The following is a 14,902-nucleotide window of genomic DNA, read 5'->3' on the forward strand; positions in this document are numbered from 1 at the left end:
TGAAAAAAAAAATCAAAATTTCTTCATCAATTTAGGCCAATATGTATTCAGCTATATATTTTTGGTAAAAAAAAATCCCAATAAGCGTATATTGATTGGTTTGCACAAAAGTTATTGCATCTACAAACTATGGGATATTTTTTTTTTTACATTTTTCTAGTAATGGCGGCGTGATCAGTGACTTATAGCGGGACTGTGATAGTGCAGCGAACAGTCGGACACTAACTGACACTTTTTGGGGACCAGTGACACTAATAGTGATTAGTGCTAAAAATATGCACTGTCACTGTACGAATGATACTAGCTGGGAAGGAATTAAACATCAGGGGCGATCCAACGGTGTGCCTAGCCAGTGCTTGTGTACTGTGGAAGAGGTGCTTTTACTAGGGGAAGTCATGGATCATTGTCCCTACTTTACAGGTACACAGGATTAATACCTTCCCTACTGACAGAACGGCGATCTGCCTCTGTGCTGGATGATCGGTGGGTGTCGGCAGACATTGTGTGTTTAATCACAGCAGGGGCGTGTCGCCGACGGCACACATGTGCGCCCCAGACCCAGAAGTTTTGGATCACGTATGTGATCCAGTGCAGCAGTGCTACCCTGCCGCTGTATAAGTTATACAAATGGCTGGTATACATTGTATACTAGAACATTATGACAGATTTAAACAAAGCCCTCCAGCAGCGCACTGTCACCTTCACCTTGGTTTTCCTTCCGGGTTCGTGCTCATCCGGCCATTTAAATGGTCAGGCTGTGATGATGTCACTCCTGCACATGGGCACGGGAGCCACAGTCATGGCACAGTGTGCCACCCATTCAGAGTGCAAACGCTGCTTCCAGCGTGACTATCCCCTGAACACCACACTTTAGGACACATTCACTGTACCTACAGGAAAGCCTTTTTATAGTCCTACAGGTGGGTACAAGTCACGTGTGCTTTAACCGCTTCCGGACCAGCTGCCGCAGTTTTACTGCAGCAGGTTGGCTCCCCTGCGCGAAATCACGTTACTGTACGTGATCTCGCGGGGTCTGGATAGCAGGCGCGTGCGCCCGCTGCACAGCGGGGGTGCCGTTCCCCCTGGCCGACGGTCGCGATGACCGCCGGCCACGAGCAATCGTGATCAGGAGACACAGAACAGGGATGAGTGTATGTAAACACACACTTCCCTGTTCTGTTCTGACAGAAGTGACAGATCGTGTGTTCCTATTAGTTAGGGACCACCATCCGTCACTTCCTGTAGTTAGTCCCTCCCCCTTCAGTTAGAATCACCTCCCAGGGAACACAGTTAACCCCTTCACCGCTCCCTAGTGTTAACCCCCTTCACTGCCAGTGACATTTTTACAGTAATCAAGGCATTTTTAATCGCACTGATCGCTGTATTAATGCCAATGGTTCCAAAAATGTGTCAAAATTGTCCGATGTGTCCGCCATAATGTCGCAGCCACGATAAAAATCGCAGATCGCTGCCATCCCTAGTAAAAAAAAATTATAATAAAAATGCTATAAATCTATCCCCTATTTTGTAGACGCTATAACTTTTGTGCAAACCAATAAATCAACGCTTATTGCGATTTTTTTTTTTTTTTTTACCAAAAATATGTAGAAGAATATATATCAGCCTAAACTGAGGGAAAAATGTTTTTTTTTAAATATTTTTTGGGGATATTTATTATAGCAAAAAGTAAAATTTATTGCGTTTTTTTCAAAATTGTCGCTCTTCTTTTTTTGTTTATAGCGCAAAAAATAAAAACCGCAGGTGATCAAATACCACCAAAAGAAAGCTTTCTTTATGGGGAAAAAAGGACATCGATTTTGATTGGGTAAAATGTCGTACGACCGCGCAATTGTCAGTGAAAATGACGCAGTACCGAATCGCAAAAAGTGCTCTGGTCAGAAAGGGGGTAAATTCTTCTGGGGCTGAAGTGGTTAAAAACTGTCAGGGGCCACACGTAGGCGCACCTGTATCTGGTAACGTTAGCAACACTATCCTAACGCTCTGACACACACATGAACGCGCACACACGCCCCATAGTGCACAGGCATGGAGCATGCGCTGTACGTAACCGTACGCACTTTCTCCTTTCCCGCCTCCTCCATACACACGCTGTATCCAAGACGCAGAGCGGGGTACGCATGCGCAGAACGTACGCAGACTCTCCCGCATTCTCCTCTCCTTCCGCCCTGCAGTGACTGTACCCGTACTGCGCACTCTCCGTGATCTCTGGTAGCTGCGTGTCTTTGTGTTCTCTCCTCCGGTAAGATGGCGGATCCGCGGCTCAGGCAAATCAAGATCAAGACTGGCGTGGTGAAGCGGTGAGTAGAGTGGGCGGGAGGATAATGAATGTGATCTGTATACATTGTGTACTGCGCCCGACCGCCTCATATCCCCGCCCACCCAGGCCTGATAGTCCATACAGGGACCACCTGAAAGTCCTTGTATAAGAGGACTCACCTGACAGTCCTTGTATGAGAGGGACCCGCCTGACAGTCCTTGTATGAGAGAGACTTGGATTGCAAAAACCTCCCAAAGTGAAATTTACTGACACAGCACAATTATCTGACAGTTTGAAGCGTTCTCCAGAATGAGTTTTCAGTGCAAATATTAATATTTAAGCCACAAACATGGAACTAATGTGATTAGTAATGTGCTTTGGCCATAACAAAAGGCACTCCTCCTATTTCTCCATTTATATGAAGGGCAGAGTAATAGAACTCGGCACAGAGTCCCCCTGACATCAGAGTCTGCAGGGTTCCTCCCCCCCCCCTGACATCAGAGTCTGCAGGGTTCCTCCCCCCCCCCCCCCGACATCAGAGTCTGCAGGGTTCCTCCCCCCCCCCCCCCGACATCAGAGTCTGCAGGGTTCCTCCCCCCCCCCCCTGACATCAGAGTCTGCAGGGTTCCTCCCCCCCCGACATCAGAGTCTGCAGGGTTCCCCCCCCCGACATCAGAGTCTGCAGGGTCCCCCCCCCCCCCGACATCAGAGTCTGCAGGGTTCCCCCCCCCCCCGACATCAGAGTCTGCAGGGTTCCTCCCCCCCCCGACATCAGAGTCTGCAGGGTTCCTCCCCCCCCCGACATCAGAGTCTGCAGGGTTCCTCCCCCCCCGACATCAGAGTCTGCAGGGCTCCTCCCCCCCCGACATCAGAGTCTGCAGGGTTCCTCCCCCCCCCCGACATCAGAGTCTGCAGGGTTCCTCCCCCCCCCGACATCAGAGTCTGCAGGGTTCCTCCCCCCCCCGACATCAGAGTCTGCAGGGTTCCTCCCCCCCCCGACATCAGAGTCTGCAGGGTTCCTCCCCCCCCCGACATCAGAGTCTGCAGGGTTCCTCCCCCCCCCGACATCAGAGTCTGCAGGGTTCCTCCCCCCCCCGACATCAGAGTCTGCAGGGTTCCTCCCCCCCCCGACATCAGAGTCTGCAGGGTTCCTCCCCCCCCCCCGACATCAGAGTCTGCAGGGTTCCTCCCCCCCGACATCAGAGTCTGCAGGGTTCCTCCCCCCCCCCCCGACATCAGAGTCTGCAGGGTTCCTCCCCCCCCCCCCGACATCAGAGTCTGCAGGGTTCCTCCCCCCCCCCCCCGACATCAGAGTCTGCAGGGTCCCCCCCCCCCCCGACATCAGAGTCTGCAGGGTTCCTCCCCCCCCCCGACATCAGAGTCTGCAGGGTTCCTCCCCCCCCCCCGACATCAGAGTCTGCAGGATTCCTCCCCCCCCCGACATCAGAGTCTGCAGGGTTCCTCCTCCCCCCCCCCCCCCCCCGACATCAGAGTCTGCAGGGTTCCTCCCCCCCCCGACATCAGAGTCTGCAGGATTCCTCCCCCCCCCGACATCAGAGTCTGCAGGGTTCCTCCCCCCCCCGACATCAGAGTCTGCAGGGTTCCTCCCCCCCCCGACATCAGAGTCTGCAGGGTTCCTCCCCCCCCCCGACATCAGAGTCTGCAGGGTTCCTCCCCCCCCCCCCGACATCAGAGTCTGCAGGGTTCCTCCCCCCCCCCCCGACATCAGAGTCTGCAGGGTTCCTCCCCCCCCCCCCGACATCAGAGTCTGCAGGGTTCCTCCCCCCCCCCCGACATCAGAGTCTGCAGGGTTCCTCCCCCCCCCCCCGACATCAGAGTCTGCAGGGTTCCTCCCCCCCCCCGACATCAGAGTCTGCAGGGTTCCTCCCCCCCCCCGACATCAGAGTCTGCAGGGTTCCTCCCCCCCCCCCCGACATCAGAGTCTGCAGGGTTCCTCCCCCCCCCCCCCCGACATCAGAGTCTGCAGGGTTCCTCCCCCCCCCCCCCGACATCAGAGTCTGCAGGGTTCCTCCCCCCCCCCCCGACATCAGAGTCTGCAGGGTTCCCCCCCCCCTGACATCAGAGTCTGCAGGGTTCCTCCCCCCCCCCCTGACATCAGAGTCTGCAGGGTGGGTTCCTCCTCCCCCCCCCCCCCCGACATCAGAGTCTGCAGGGTTCCTCCCCCCCCCGACATCAGAGTCTGCAGGGATCCCCTGTACAGTGTAAGGGTGAGCTATGGGACTCTGATGTAGGAGGGAATGCTGCAGACTTTGGTGTATAGGGGAACTCTGATGTAAGGTGGTCTCTGGTCACCAGAGCCCCCCTTACTCCAGAGCCTGCAGAGTCCCCCATTACATCCTACTTACATGGGGGTCTGCAGCAATACTTTAAGGTAAGGGAGGGGGTGAAGCTGGAGCTGCCTGTCACTGCCCCCCCTCCATTGCTGGCTCGGGTGCAGGGTAGTCAGGCACGGTCCTCCAGGCGGCTCCCCTCGTTACCACCTCTGTCCATTTCTCCAAGTTCTCCACCAAAGTCCACCAGTGAGTGACACAGTCCCTGACGGGCAGCAGCCCAGTAATTCATAAAAGGCGCCATGATGTCACCATATGCCCGCCCCACATCTGAGCCTCCCCGAGTCCAGCTGGCTTCAGGAAACTGTGCAGTTCCAAAGTTGACCCGCGACCATATGTTTACCAGGCAGTCGCTGTCCGTAATGGACAATCAGGCCTCATGTACACTGCTGCTGGTAAACGGATGTTTAGGAGCAGTTGGGTGTTTTTTCAGCAGCCCCTGAACTCTCCTCCTATCTTATCAGTACATGTACACAGGGTCCTTTTTAGGCAGATGAGTTTAGAAGCATTTTTTGGAAAGCAAAAAAATGCGTTCAGGACGAAAGTTCAGATGCATTTGAAATACCAAATGCCTGTAACAGCTTGTAAACGCGGTAATTTGCGTATTGTTTAGACCCCTTTCACACTGAGGCGTTTTTTAGGTGCTTTTGGGCTAAAAATAGTTCCTGTAAAGCAGCTCCCCTGCAGTCCCAGTGTGATATCCTGAGTGCTTTCACACTGAGGCGATGCGCTGGCAGGACGTTAAAAAAAATCCTGCAAGCAGCATCTTTGGAGCGGTGTACACACCTGTCCTAAAGTGCCCCTGCCCATTGAAATGAATGGGCAGCGCCAGCAAAGCGCCGCTGTAGTGACGCTTTGGGAGGCGTTTCAACCCTTTTTTGGCCACTAGCAGTAGTAAAAAGCGCCACGCTAGCGGCCGAAAACCTCCGCAAAAATGAGGGTAAAGCCGCTAAATATAGTGGCGCTTTACCGCAGATGCCCCAGTGTGAAAGCAGCCTTGCAGACGTTTTTTAATTTTTGACTATTTGAAGGAAGAAAAAAAAACGCTTCTAAACGCAAACGCGGCAAAACGGACATTTTTAAAAGTCTTTCAAGTTAAATCGCTCAGTAGAGGTTGTAAAACGTCCCGTGTACATTAAGCCTTACGAACAGATTGTAAATCAGCTGATTTTTACAAACGGTCCCTAAATTTATAGATGGTCAGCAATCTTGAGGGGGACCTGTCTGAAAGTCCTTTTATAGGAGGGACCGTCTGATAGTCCTTGTATGAGAGGGATTCGCCTGATAGTCCTGTATAAGAGGAACCCGTCTGACAGTCCTGCCTGACACCACTAGACCTCTGAAGGTATGCTGTGGTATCTGGCACCAAGCTGTTAGTAGCAGATCCTATGTGTCCTGTAAGTTGTGGAGTGGGACCTCCATGGATCAGACTTGTTTATCCAGCATATCCCACAGATGTTCAATTGGGTTGAGATCTGGAGAATTTGGAGGTCACAAACGTTTCAAAATTGTTGTGTTCCTCAGACCATTCTTGAATTCATCAAACCAGGCCACCTTCTTCCATTGAACTGTGGTCCAGTTCTGATGCTCATGTGCCCAATGTAGGCGCTTTTGTTTGTGGACATGGGTGGCATGCTGATCAGTGTGTGTCTACACAACCCCATTGCAACAAACTGCCATGCATTGTGTGTTCTGACACCTTTCTATGGGATCTAGCATTAACTTTTTCAGCAATCTGAGCTATCGTAGCTCTTCTGTTGGATCGGTCTACATGGGCCAGCCTTCATTCTCCATGTTCATCAATGAGCCTTGGCCACCCATGACCCTGTCACTGGTTTTCCTTCTTTTGGTAGGTCCACAGCACTGCAGACCAGGAACATCCCACAAGAAATGCAGTTTCAGAGTAGCTCTGACCCAGTCAGCCAGCCAGTACAATTTTTGGCCCTTGTAAAAGTCGCTCATATACTTACACTTGCCTACTTTCAACACATCAGCTTCAGGGACAACATAACTACACAGACCTGTACGAGGGGGACTTTCACCCGGCACAGCCCTGTGACTTCATAACATGACATGCACAGGCCTTGGTTTTCTGATTAAATTGCATGTTATCCTGTTGAGTGATGATGTACAGCAGAACTCCTTCATTCAATGTGGCAAAAGTAAAATAAAAAGGACCAATTAAAAAAAAAAAAAAAAAAAATGTCCCCGGATTTCATTTTAAAAATCTGGTCACCTTACTACACAGGGCTCTCTTTGGTAACCTCCGGAGCTGATCATCAATCCGTGGCTGTCAGCCACTGATTGGTTGATGCTGCAGCCAATTTCAGCACAGCTGGAGGAGCGGGGGCGCGCTCTCTACCTCGGCACGTGGAACACGTACCAGCTTTATATTTCAATGACAAAACCCCTTCTCTTACGTAGCCCCGATGTGTAAGCAGCAGAATTAAAGTTTTTATTTTTTGTTTATTTTTATATGTAATTATACCTCTTGCCTACCATGCACTTTCACCTCCTTCCTACCCTGGCCAATTTTTGGCTTTCAGCGTGGTCATGCAACACTATCCAAACAAAATTTTTATTTTTTTTGAGACAGAGCTTTCTTTTGGTGGTGTTTAATCACCACTTGGGTTTTTATTTTTTGCTAAACAAACAAAAAAAGGCAAACTTTTAAAAATTATATTTTTCTTAATTTTCTGTTAGAAATTTTTGCAAATTAGTCATTTTTCTTCACTGATTTGTACTGATGGGCAGCACTGATTATCAGTGTAAATGTGTCAGAATTACCAGTTACAGGCTCTCCTTCCCTCATGCTGTGACATTGAATGAGGAAAGCACTGCCGATAACTGTCAAGTCTGTTTGCAATGTGATTGAACACAGCTGATCACATAGTAAAGGGCTGCTGTGATTGGCCCTTTACATCGATCTGTGATCAGCTGTGTCGAAAGCATCACAGAGCGTGCGCAGGGGCCTGGGTTCTGGAAGGAGGTCAATAGACGCCCTCCCAGAGCTAACCAGCTGACCAGCGCCCAGAACTGCATGATCATGGCATCAGGCAATAGGAATTGCTCACGCCTGGGAATGGGCTGACAAAAGCCCAGGCGCCAGGACGCGCCTGGGATTAGTCAAACCCTGATATAAAGATTAGTAATCTGCAATATATTTTTGTTCTTGTGTTTACATACAGTGCCTTGAAAAATTATTCATACCCCTTGATATTTTCCACATTTTGTCATGTTACAACCAAAAACGTAAATGTATTTTATTTATGTGCTAGACCAATACAAAGTGGCACATAATTGTGAAGTGGAAGGAAAATGATAAATGGTTTTCCACATTTTTTACAAATATCTGAAAATTGTTCCGTGCATTTGTATTCCCCCCTTACTCTAATACCCCTAACTAAAATCTACTTGAACCAATTGCCTTCAGAAGTCACCTAATTGGTAAATAGAGTCCACCTGTGTGTGTTTTAATCTCAGTATATAATACAGCTGTTCTGTGAAGCCCTTAGAGGTTTGTTAGAGAACCTTAGTGAACAAACAGCATCATGAAGGCCAAGGAACACACCAGACAGGTCAGGGATACAGTTGTGGAGAAGTTTAAAGCAGGGTTAGGTTATTAAAAAAAAATATCCCAAGCTTTGAACATCTCATGGAGTATGGCACAACTGCAAACCAACCAAGACATGGCCGTCCACCTAAACTGACAGGCCGGGCAAGGAGAGCATTCATCAGAGAAGCAACCAAGAGGCCCATGGTAACTAGTGATGCACTGAAATTTCGGCCGCCGAAAATTATCGGCTGAAAACTGTTTTTTCCATTTGGCCTATAGCAAAAAACAGCCGATACCGAATGGGGCGGGGTCCACCCTGGGTGCCGCCCATTGCGGGAGTGTCACCCTGGCATGCCCCAGTCCTCCACTCCCTCCTCCTCGCCGCAATCTCCGCAAGTCACGGAGCTGAATTTGTCCGGGCCGTAGTAACTTCTGTGATAGACGGGACATTGAATCAGTGTGACGTGATCACAGGAGAGGGGACATTGTTACTGTGGCCCTGTCATTTCAAACCCTGCTCCATGACACAGAGATCGCCCCTCTGATCCAGGCACTGGTGAGGCTGCTGGGCACAGGCAGACTGCATATGACAGGCCCTGGTGAGGCTGCATTGATCTCTTGTATCATGTCTGCAGTCTCTTATCTGCTAGAGGTGCATCAAATGGAAATTATGCTAATACTATTAGCAATGTGTTTAAGTAAGAGATTGCAGACATGATACAAGAGATGGTTAGAGACTGCATTTTTCTTGACCCTTCTTGCACTAAAGGTGCAAGTAATGGCAAACAATAAATTCATATTAATGTAAATTTGATATTAAAAAAAAAGTTGAATTCAATACAATTATATATAAAAATAATATAAATATTTTTTAAAAAACTGTCATTTTCATTTTGGGTACCAAAATTTCCATTCGGTGCACCCCTAATGGTAACTCTGGAGGAGCAGCAGAGATCCACAGCTCAGGTGGGAGAATCTAGCCACAAGAAAACAATTAGTAGGGTTGCCACACCTGTATGGGATTCAACCGGACAGTCCGGGTTCTGAATCATCTGTCCGGTTTTCAGACTGCCTGAAACACGGACAGACCATTCCGGCAGAGGGGGAGCTTCATTAGCATACTTGCCACTGTGGAGACAGTCACAGTGGCAGTGTCGTTGCTTCTCAGTAAATACACACACACTGTTCTGGTATGTGTGTGTTGGGAATCTGAAGCTCCTTTCTGTCTTACCCCCCCCCCCCCCCCCCCCCCCCAGGCTCCTGCAGTCTCTGTTATCTCTAACCCCCCTCGCCAATCACTATGGAGCTGAGGATATCACTGTAGCTGATCCTGTCGGGCTGGCCGCTGCTCACTAGGAGGTGAGCTGACTTTTTTTTTTTTTTCCTTTTTTTTTTTTTTTTTTTTAGTAAGGAAAGTTTCCTAGGGTGCAAAGTTCCAGGAGGATTTCTTTTGCATTGCAGAGTTAAGATAAGCAGAATCTGAAGAGACAAGTGAGTGTGGGGGAAGGGGAGTCTGCAGCTAGATGATCTACAGCCCAGCCAACTCACAGTATCTCCCTAGCAGCACACTTATCTATGTATACAAACTTCCTCCATCCTCTGTCCAGATTGTGTGAAGTACTTTATAACCATTCACTTAACCCTGTGTGTATGTGGTGAGTTTACACCTCTGATTGTCCAGACTCAGAGCCTGTATAACACAGGGTTACATGAATGGTCATCAGTTACCTTCACATCATCTGGACATACAGAGTGCTAGGGGGTAGCGTCTTATAACAGATTGTTTTCATTGAGTAGTATTGTTGTATATTTTAGTAAATAACCACAATAGCTTTTTTTTTTTTTTAGGGATGCACCGAATGGGTTTTTTGGTGCCAAAACCGATACCGAAAATCTTCCTTGATCCCGAAACAACACCGATACCGAAAGTGACTGTTTTTAAAAATATTTTCATACAGGAGAAGGTCAGCGACTGGGGACATGGTACAGGAGATGGTCAGAGACGGTACAGGAGATGGTCAGAGACTGAGGACATGGTACAGGAGATGGTCAGAGACTGAGGACATGGTACAGGTGATGGTCAGAGACTGAGGACATGGTACAGGAGATGGTCAGAGACTGGGGACATGGTACAGGAGATGGTCAGAGACTGGGGACATGGTACAGGAGATGGTCAGAGACTGGGGACATGGTACAGGAGATGGTCAGAGACTGGGGACATGGTACAGGAGATGGTCAGAGACTGGGGACATGGTACAGGAGATGGTCAGAGACTGGGGACATGGTACAGGAGATGGTCAGAGACTGGGGACATGGTACAGGAGATGGTCAGAGACTGGGGACATGGTACAGGAGATGGTCAGAGACTGGGGACATGGTACAGGAGATGGTCAGAGACTGGGGACATGGTACAGGAGATGGTCAGAGACTGGGGACATGGTACAGGAGATGGTCAGAGACTGGGGACATGGTACAGGAGATGGTCAGAGACTGGGGACATGGTACAGGAGATGGTCAGGGACTGGGGACATGGTACAGGAGATGGTCAGGGACTGGGGACATGGTACAGGAGATGGTCAGGGACTGGGGACTTGGTCAGAGACTGCCGACATGATACAAGAGATCAATGCAGCCTCACCAGTGCCCGTCAGATGCAGCCTCACCAGTGTCTCCAGTAGGGCAGCCAATGAAGGGAGAGGAGAGCCGCAGCCTGTTTGATTACAGCGCTGGGAACATCACAGCTTTCATTTCAATAGCTGTGTGTTCCCCGCTGCGCGCCGTCACATACAGACCCTCCCCCTTGTCCGGGGAACTTTGATAGACAGATCACCTGGCCCAGGATTGGACCGAAACAACACCGATACCGAAAGTGACTGTTTTTAAAAATATTTTTATACAGGAGAAGGTCAGCGACTGGGGACATGGTACAGGAGATGGTCAGAGACGGTACAGGAGATGGTCAGAGACTGAGGACATGGTAAAGGAGATGGTCAGAGACTGAGGACATGGTACAGGAGATGGTCAGAGACTGCAGACATACTACAGGAGATGGTCAGAGACTGAGGACATGGTACAGGAGATGGTCAGAGACTGCAGACATACTACAGGAGATGGTCAGAGACTGGGGACATGGTACAGGAGATGGTCAGAGACTGGGGACATGGTACATGAAATGGTCAGAGACTGGGGGCATGGTACGGGAGATGGTCAGAGACTGGGGACATGGTACGGGAGATGGTCAGAGACTGGGGACATGGTGCAGGAGATGGTCAGAGACTGAGGACATGGTACAGGAGATGGTCAGAGACTGCAGACATACTACAGGAGATGGTCAGAGACTGGGAACATGGTACAGGAGATGGTCAGAAACTGCAGACATACTACAGGAGATGGTCAGAGACTGGGGACATGGTACAGAAGATGGTCAGAGACTGGGGACATGGTACGGGAGATGGTCAGAGACTGGGGACATGGTGCAGGAGATGGTCAGGGACTGGGGACATGGTACAGGAGATGGTCAGGGACTGGGGACATGGTACAGGAGATGGTCAGGGACTGGGGACTTGGTCAGAGACTGCGGACATGATACAAGAGATCAATGCAGCCTCACCAGTGTCCCCAGTAGGGCAGCCAGTGAAGGGAGAGGAGAGCCGCAGCCTGTTTGATTACAGCGCTGGGAACATCACAGCTTTCATTTCAATAGCTGTGTGTTCCCCGCTGCGCGCCGTCACATACAGACCCTCCCCCTTGTCCGGGGAACTTTGATAGACAGATCACCTGGCCCAGGATTGGACGGGTGATCTGTCTATCAAAGTGCCCGGACAAGGGGGAGGGGCTGTATGTGACGGCGCTCAGCGGGGAACACACAGCTATTGAAATGAAAGCTTTGATGTTCCCGGAGCTGTAATCAAAGCGTCGGCGGCTCTCCTGTTTCAATGATATATAGGAAGCCCCCCTAAAAGGCGGCACCAGGGGTGGGGGCGGAGCCCCTCCCCATTTTCGCCAGTGTCGGCAAAAATTCTCTTTTTGCTTTTTGCCGAAAAGGGCCATTTTCGGCTGATATGTTTCGGTGGCCGAAATTTCGGTGCATCGCTATTTTTTTTTTTTTTATTATAGACATTACTATCTGACCATTTCTCAGCCCTCAACTCCGCCCAGCTTACATCACCCCCCCCCCCAGACCACTTCATACAGACATCACTCAGAGCTGCTTCCTACCCCCCAGCTGAGGGACATCATTCCATGGTCACCCCATAGACACTGCAAGTAATCCCTCCTATACTGCCCCCCATCATACCCTCCGCACTAACCCCCGTCATACCCTCCGCACTCCTCTCCCCTGCGTACTACCCCTGTCATACCCTCCGCACTCCTCTCCCGTACGTTCTGCCCCCGTCATACCCTCCAGAAATGTTATTTAATCACAAAACTATATGTATAGACATAAAAAATTGCCGTGCCTTGCATTGTACAGAGGGTAATGAATTTAATGTACTACAAAAAAAAAAAAATTACCATGCGCTGCTAAAGTGGCTTGAAGAAAAGATGGCAACTCTAACTATTAGTCGTGTACTCCACAAATCTGGCCTTTATGAAAGAGTGGGTAGAAGAAATCCATTGTTCAAAGAAAGCCGTAAGAAGTCCCGTTTGCAGTTTTGCAAGAAGCCATGTGGGGGACGCAGAAAACATGTGGAAGAAGTGCTCTGGTCAAATGAGACCAAAATTAAACTTTTTGGCCTAAAAGCAAAACATTATGTGTGGCAGAAAACTAACACTGTACATCCCCCTGAACACACCGTCCTCACCGTGAAACATGGTGGTGGCAGCAGCATCCTGTTGTGGGGATGCTTTTCTTCTGCAGGGACAGGGAAGCTGGTCAGAGTTGATGGGAAGATTGATGGAGCCAAATATGGGGCAAACTTAGAAGAAAACCTGTTATGCCCTGTACACACGGTCGGATTTTCCGATGGAATAAGTGTGATCGGATTGTATTGTCGGAAATTCCGATCGTGTGTGGGCTCCATTGGACTTTTTACGTCGGAATTTCTGACACACAAAGTTTGAGAGCAGGCTATAAAATTTTCCGACAACAAAATCCGATCGGTTAAACACAGATCCGACTCACAAAGTGCCACGCATGCTCGGAATAAATTAAGAGAGGAAAGCTATTGGCTACTGCCCCGTTTATAGTCCCGACGTACGTGTTTTACGTCACCACGTTCAGAACGATCGGATTTTCCGACAACTTTGTGCTACCGTGTGTATGCAAGACAAGTTTGAGCCAACATCCTTTGGAAAAAAACGATGGATTTTGTTGTTGGAATGTCTGAACAATGTCCGACCGTGTGTACAGGGCATTAGAGTCTGCAATAGACTTGAGACAAGACTTAAATCCAATTGAGAATCTGTGGCAAGACTTGAAAATTGATGTTCAGACGCTCTCCATCCAATCTGATAGAACTTGAGCTATTTTGCATAAAAGAATGGGCAAAAATGTCACTCTCTAGATGTGCAAAGCTGGTAGAGACATCCCCAAAAAGACTTGCAGCTGTAATTGCAGTGAAAGGTGGTTCTACAAAGTATTGACTCAGGGGGGCTGAATACTAATGCATACCACACTTGTCATTTATTTGTAAAAAAAATTGAAAACCGTTTATCATTTTTCCTTCCACTTCACAGTTATGTGCCACTTTGTGTTGGTCTATCACATAAAATCCCAATAAAATACATTTATGTTTTCGGTTATAGCATGGCACAATGTGGAAAATTTTAAGGGGTATGAATACTTTTTCAAGGCACTGTACATGCATATTTTTAGCTCCCAAGTGCATCACTTTAAATCTTCCTACATACATTTTGGACTCCTGTGACCCGTTTTCAGCAGAGAGCAGACATCACAGGAATCATTCCAGGCACCGCGCCATCATGACAATAAAGTCTCTGGATCCGCCAGGTACCTGGACTGACACCCATCTCAGCCTCTCAGCGAGCCCCTGAGAGCCTGAAACAGCTGCTCCCCGCCCCTCCACAGCTCAGCGCTCCCAGTGGTGGGGGGAGAGGGTCAGAGCGGAGAGCTGCTGACTGACAGTCTGCAGCTCTCTGCTCGGGGAGCCGAGAGAACCAAGCCATCGGCAATGTTTGATCGCTCGGTCATCAGTGCAGAGGCGCCGGGGGACAGATGCAGCATCGGACCAATGCTGCATCCACCTAGGTAAGTATGAAACTGGAAAAAAAAACCCATGCTTCTCTTTTAATAAAATGGATTTTTAGGGAATGTATAATGGTTTTTTATTTCTTTCTTCTGTCAACATTGACTCAAAAATTAAAACGATATATATATTTTTTGGTACATATTAAATATTGCAAACCCCCCCCAAACCTTACTAATGAACATTTCAAGGTCTATTTATAAATGATTTTCACACAAGATTCACATAACTTATTTTTAGATTTTTCCAATTGATTACACTTAGAAAAATGTGACTCTTATGTGGAAAATTAATAAATAGACCCCTTCAAGGGGAACTTAACTGTATGTGGGCACCACATACTGAAAACGCGAATTTATTTTTAATATTCAGAGCACACTCATTCATCCATCCATGTCTCCATACTTTATTTTATTGAGAAATCACTTTAAAAAACACCCACTTAGCCTTTCTAGCTACGGCCATCTTGAGTAAGGGCAGATGATTCATGTAGTATTTACTTTCTGGA

At 48.8% G+C, this 14,902-nt stretch overlaps 1 protein-coding gene across 1 annotated transcript in view; it reads left to right on the forward strand.

Moving 5' to 3' along the window:
* The first annotated feature begins 2,131 nt into the window (after positions 1-2,131).
* The window catches only part of TBCA (tubulin folding cofactor A), an 89,456-nt gene continuing 76,685 nt past the window's right edge, over positions 2,132-14,902 (forward strand). Inside the window, exon 1 of the mRNA XM_073623885.1 lies at positions 2,132-2,318. Coding sequence (XP_073479986.1) covers positions 2,266-2,318 — 53 coding nt within the window. The 5' untranslated portion in view covers positions 2,132-2,265. The remainder of the gene's footprint in view (positions 2,319-14,902) is intronic.

This window comes from Aquarana catesbeiana, linkage group LG01 (genome assembly GCF_042186555.1).
Source record: "Aquarana catesbeiana isolate 2022-GZ linkage group LG01, ASM4218655v1, whole genome shotgun sequence".
In the NCBI taxonomy this organism is placed as follows: Eukaryota; Metazoa; Chordata; class Amphibia; order Anura; family Ranidae; genus Aquarana; species Aquarana catesbeiana.